Genomic DNA, 6,000 nt, shown 5'->3' with positions numbered 1-6,000 from the left:
ATGAGGGGTGGATCTCGGAGGGTTACTGCACGCCGGAAGACTTGTTCTGACTTCTATGCAGCTGTCCTTCTCTTCAAGCCTCATGACTCGCACACACAGCTGTCCTTTAGCGTCCTCCTCCTCCCTCCGCCACCGTTACAAACTAGGGTGCAAACCCTACTGGTTTAATTTTTTCTGGCCTCTGTGCTTCAGTGGCTGCAACCAAAAAAACTGGGCAAACAATGTCTACAAGGTCAACGTATGGCAAAAAATGACTATTTTCAGCATTTATATGGCATATTTTTTCTGGCAACTGTGCTTCAGTGGCTGCGTCCAAAAAAATGCATATTTTCTGCATTTATATGGCATAATTTTTCTGGCCTCTGTGCTTCAGTGGCTGCGACCAAAAAAATGCATATTTTCTGCATTTATATGGCATAATTTTTCTGGCCTCTGTGCTTCAGTGGCTGCAACCAAAAAAATTTATATTTTCTGCATTTATATGGCATAATTTTTCTGTCAACTGTGCTTCAGTGGCTGCGACCAAAAAAATGCATATTTTCTGCATTTATATGGCATAATTTTTCTGGCCTCTGTGCTTCAGTGGCTGCAACCAAAAAAATTTATATTTTCAGCATTTATATGGCATAATTTTTCTGTCAACTGTGCTTCAGTGGCTGCGACCAAAAAAATGCATATTTTCTGCATTTATATGGCATAATTTTTCTGGCCTCTGTGCTTCAGTGGCTGCAACCAAAAAAATTTATATTTTCAGCATTTATATGGCATAATTTTTCTGTCAACTGTGCTTCAGTGGCTGCGACCAAAAAAATGCATATTTTCTGCATTTATATGGCATAATTTTTCTGGCCTCTGTGCTTCAGTGGCTGCAACCAAAAAAATTTATATTTTCAGCATTTATATGGCATAATTTTTCTGGCAACTGTGCTTCAGTGGCTGCGTCCAAAAAAACTGGGCAAACAATGTCTACAAGGTCAACGTATGGCGAAAAATTACTATTTTCAGCATTTATATGGCATATTTTTTCTGGCAACTGTGCTTCAGTGGCTGCGTCCAAAAAAACTGGGCAAACAATGCCTACAAGGTCAACGTATGGCAGTTGTTTAAAGAGAACAGTAGATTACTAGCCAGCAAAGCTACCTAAGCTAAAATGTCCCTCAAATCCCTGCAGACTTCTGTCCCTCCAATACAGAGCAGTATCAAGCAGATTACTAGCCAGCAAGCTTACTATCATCTGTCCCTGAAATCACTAACAGCTCTCCCCCTACACTATCTCTTCCAAGCACACACAGGCAGATTTTTCAGATACATTTTTGCCCTTGATCCCCCTCTGGCATGCCACTGTCCAGGTCGTTGCACCCTTTAAACAACTTTAAAATCATTTTTCTGGCCAGAAATGTCTTTTCTAGATGTTAAAGTTCGCCTTCCCATTGAAGTCTATGGGGTTCGCGAACCGTTCGCGAACCGCTCGCATTTTTGCGCAAGTTCGCGAATATGTTCGCGAACTTTTTTTCCGACGTTCGCTACATCCCTACTTGTTGGTTCAGGAATTAAATTTTATATTGTAGAGTGAATTATTTGCAGTATAACCAGTGTAATTTGGAAATAAAAATCACATTATCAAAATCATGACAGAATCCCTTAAAAGGTGAACCACTCCTTTAAAGGAGAAGGAAACCCCCAGGGAAACCCCTCTTCTGGCGCATGCGCAGTAGGAACAGTTACCGGTACAGATCTACTGCGCATGCCCCGAATGTCACAAAGTAAAATTGGAAAACTTCGTGACATTCGGTGCATGCGCAGTAGATCCGTACTGTAACTGTTCCTACTGCGCATGCGCCAGAAGACAGAGCAGGAAGAAGATGCGCGTGGGAGAAGATGGCGACTGTGAACTCCGTGGACAGGACCTGCGCAGAGGGGTGACTAACAAGTTAGGGGCATTTGCCCAGGGGGACAGGTAGGCAAGGGGGGAGGAGGGAGGGGGGGCAACACAGGGGGGGAAGGGTTTTGCGCCCAGGGTGTTTCCTTCTCCTTTAACACAGCAGCTCCAGACTATACCAGTGCAGTTGCCCACAGCAACCAATCAGATCAGTTATGTATTTTCTAAGGCTGATCAAAGCACATTTCTGATTGGTTGCTCTTGGGAACCGCGCTAGTACAAAGTAGCACCTAATGTAGTTATTAAATCTGAATCCTTGTGAAAAAATGTATTGTAATGTCTGGAGAACTTCTCCTCATTTGTATGCAAAGCTGAATGGTTCCTGGGTTAGCAACCCAATTTAGCTCCTAGAATTTCCATTGAATCCCCAATAGGCTAAAGTTCACTCACTTAGGTCTGGGCCCCAGTCAATGAGCTTTAACCTCTGAAATTGTTATTTTATAATGAGCATTATTGGGGAATGACTAATGTGTGGCACTGTACGTGTGTTTGTGCACAAACCAATCAAGGAAACCCCATAAAAACTCAATGATGCGGCGTCAGTGTAGCTGCACCCGTGTGTGTGAGAGAAATAGGGAGAGTGATGGGCACCTCAGCAAACTGTGCGTGTGGAGATGGGGACAGGAGGGGAGAGTGGGCGGGGCGCTGCAAGTGAGAGGGATTCATCCAGCCAGCGCCTTGTATTGTTATCAGTGTGTGAGGCACCCGAGGAGGGAGGAGGAGTGAGCGGGGGAGACGGTGGGAAGCAGTCAGTGTGATGTTAGTGGGAAAGTGTTGTGAGACGGAGCTGGACCAGCGGCTGAATGCGACTGAGGACTCTCCATTCAATCTCTTCGGCTTTACCTGCAGCATCTGCCGCAGCCACACTGGATTGTCTTCTTCTACTCGGGCTGTTCTGCCATTGAGCCGCTGCCTCCCGCTATCCCTCATCCTTGGAATATAAGTTGGGAAACAAAAGGAAGAGGAAATCGTATCGGTGCCAACCTTGATAGCCATCAGCGGCATCGAGCGACTCCTCCCGAGGGCTGGGAGCACAGGATTCCTCTGGAAATCAGCCCTGCCTTGTGTTTGCTCCGTACGTGCCCATGCCCCGCTCCCCGGCACCTGCCACTGCTGCTGCTGAGTGTGTAAGGCACGACTGTATGTGCTGCTGCTGCTCGTCATTGTTCATCTCCAGTCCAAGCCTCCGCCGACCCCACAGCATCACCATGTGCCGGAAACAGCCCTTCCTGCTACCGACTCTACTCGGCATCCTAGCGGCCCTGATGCTGCAGCAGGTAATGCCCGGGGCTTGGCGCAGGCTACACACAGCGGCGGGTGGGTGATGTAGTCCAATGTGTAAAGGAGCTGAGTGTGTAACTGAACGTTCATTCCTTACTCCCCTAAAACCGCCCCGTAGGCCCAACAGCGGCCGCTAAGTGGTACACTTGCTGCCTGTGTAGCGCCTCCCAGACACCTGCCACTGACCCGGCCCGACACCCTCCCACCCCCTGGACTCGGCCGATTGGTACCGGCCACGCTGCAGAGCGGGTTCGCCTGAGGTCTCTGCCAGTGCTTGTTCCGCTCTCCGCCTGGACTGGAGACAGTGGGGCTCATTTATCAACACTGGGCTAATTTGCCCATGGGCAGTTACCTATAGCAACCAATCAGTGATTAGCTTTTTGATGCCAGCTGCAAGTAGAACAATGTTTGATTCGTTGCCATGGGTAACTGCCCATGGGCAAATTTGCCCAGTGTTGATAAGTGAACCCCAACCAATGCAGCAATTTTGATTGGTTGCCATGTTTTACTGCCCATGGACACATTTGCCCAGTGTTGATAAATGAGCCCCACTCGGGACTCGAGGCAGCCATTCCTATTAGTAGTAGTAGTAGGGGGGTTTGGGGAGTATTCCGGGGGGCAGGAGACACAATAACGAACAAGGGGCCACTGTTCCTCCTCCCCACAGAGACCTCAATCAATTTCTGTCAACTTGTCCCCTTTGTGATGTCTGTCTGGATTGAGATGCTAATATTGCCTTTTAATGTGCCCTTTACACGGATATCGTGGACTGCTCCATGCTGAGGGGTAACAAAAGGCCGGCAGTGTCTCATAGCTATTCCCTGGGCTTGGGCTGGCCGCGGTGTTATGCTGAAGGCTGCCCGTCAGTACCAGGGGCTACAGGGCTGGGAAGACCCTATAAACAAAGTGCCTGGGACTTAGTGTTTGTGTAGAGGGGGGAGGGCTGTGATTGCATGCAATAACCCAAATACTGCTGCTGTGTGTGACAGTGTGTAAAAGCTAAAATGAAGGCTCCTGGCAACAGTAGCACAGATGGTGCAGATCTTTGTTGCATAATACTATTTACTAGGGAGATCCTCAATCCCTCTCTTACTGCTCCCTGACCCTCTCTCCTCTCCAGTCTCTACTCTATCAGCTAGTCTGGAAGCTTTTCCATTTATTTCTCTGCCTCTCTTTGCTTCCTATTACTTTCCTAGCCTTTATATTGGGTGCGTTTTACCTGTGTTTTTATGCTCCCAGGCATTGCCTGATAGACAGAGTGTCTCTCAGATTTGTAGGGGCGGTGGTCTTCCTGACTACTTTGTGTGGCTGAGCAGATTTGGCATTAAAGGATCTCTTTGTAGCTGTTTTTTCATGGTAACAAGAAGGTGACGGGAGTGGTGCTGCTACTCGGAACATTCATTCCCTGCATCATCTGGTTTAGTGTTTTGCTAATTTATTACAACTATTTTTCCTTTAACTCTATTAGTAATTGCCTTTCCATCCATCCCGTGTTTGTGTGCGCCCCTTCCCTTTCTCCTATTCTTGTTTTCTCTTTTGTCTTTTTCTTTCAAGTCTGCAGCTCTTGCCCCGTGCTCCTGTTCAGTGGAGTTTCTGCATCATCTGCAGTTACTGTCCATGGTGTTTAAATTGGAGCCAGCATAGCCGTAGGGATTACTTAGTCTGCCTCCAGGTTTTGCAGTCTGTAAGCCCTAATGTGCTGACTGTCTTCCTGCTTTTATATGCCTTCGACATGGTGTGTCTCCTCTGTGAAATGCTTAAGAAGTCACCAATCTCATCCATGTTTCTCAAAAAAAAAAACGTGACCGCAACCCCAATCAGACACATCTTTGCCGTCTGAATTATTCAATAAATTAGAACACTTCACACACATTTCTCAACAGAAAGTCGCAACAACTAACCCACTAACCCCAGATATTTCCCAAATGAGGAATGAATGAACTCTTTTACTCCTGACTGCAGCACTGAACTAGGCAAAATCCTCTCCTTCGACTGCCACCAGATGCAGTATGTTCCTTTCTGAACGCATTATTATTCCACTGACTTTTAGAATTGTTATAGTTCATAATTCAATATAAAAAAATCACCCTTAAAAAGTTTTATTAATTAAACTGCATTTTCTGTTTCTGGTTATATAGAAAGTGATAAGACATACAGATTATTGCTGGGCACAGGTTTAAGGCCTTGCTAACCTTACAGATAGAGTGTGCTTCAGTATTTTGGGAAATAGCTTTCTATCTTGATAATCAGTAATACTTATATGATGTATGTTTTTGACTTGGAGAATTATTTTGGGGCACAGTAAGTGCTTTGTTCAGTGTTTATGTACTCATATTGGATTGTAATTGCATTCAGCATTTCTGCTATAAAATTTAGTACAGGCAGTGGATGATGTTCCCTAGAATGAAATATACTATATAGCATAGGTCTGTGACATTTCATTCATATGGATTTCATGTGAGAAGGTGACATTTGGTTGGAAGATTTCAGATAAGCTTTATTCTGAGTAAGTTGAACATTTGAGCAGGAAATGGGCTTTGTTTTATCGGTATCAGAGGCATCAGTAATGTTCCAGCTGTGGAATTTAATTTCCCTTTTCTGTTTTAATAATCTCCCTGGTATGTGTCATGCAGCACAATGGAATGTCACAATCTACAGTACAGGGCACTTGCTAATTCTTAGACAAAGAAGTTGGAAGTTATATGAAACCGACGTTAACCGTAGAATAAGGAAATTAAGCTGACGACTCAGTATGAGCAAGTGTTATTGGCAAAATGAAC

General features: G+C 45.5%; 1 protein-coding gene across 1 annotated transcript in view; it reads left to right on the top strand.

Annotated features, from left to right (window-relative positions):
* Nucleotides 1-2,567: 2,567 nt before the first annotated feature.
* cdh2.S (cadherin 2 S homeolog) overlaps nt 2,568-6,000 on the top strand; it is a 159,732-nt gene continuing 156,299 nt past the window's right edge. The window contains exon 1 of the mRNA XM_018223680.2: nt 2,568-3,216. Within this exon, the coding sequence (XP_018079169.1) occupies nt 3,025-3,216 (192 nt within the window). The 5' untranslated portion in view covers nt 2,568-3,024. The remainder of the gene's footprint in view (nt 3,217-6,000) is intronic.

This window comes from Xenopus laevis, chromosome 6S (assembly GCF_017654675.1).
Source record: "Xenopus laevis strain J_2021 chromosome 6S, Xenopus_laevis_v10.1, whole genome shotgun sequence".
NCBI classification, from domain to species: Eukaryota; Metazoa; Chordata; class Amphibia; order Anura; family Pipidae; genus Xenopus; species Xenopus laevis.
This window is presented reverse-complemented; position numbering and strand designations above follow the sequence as displayed.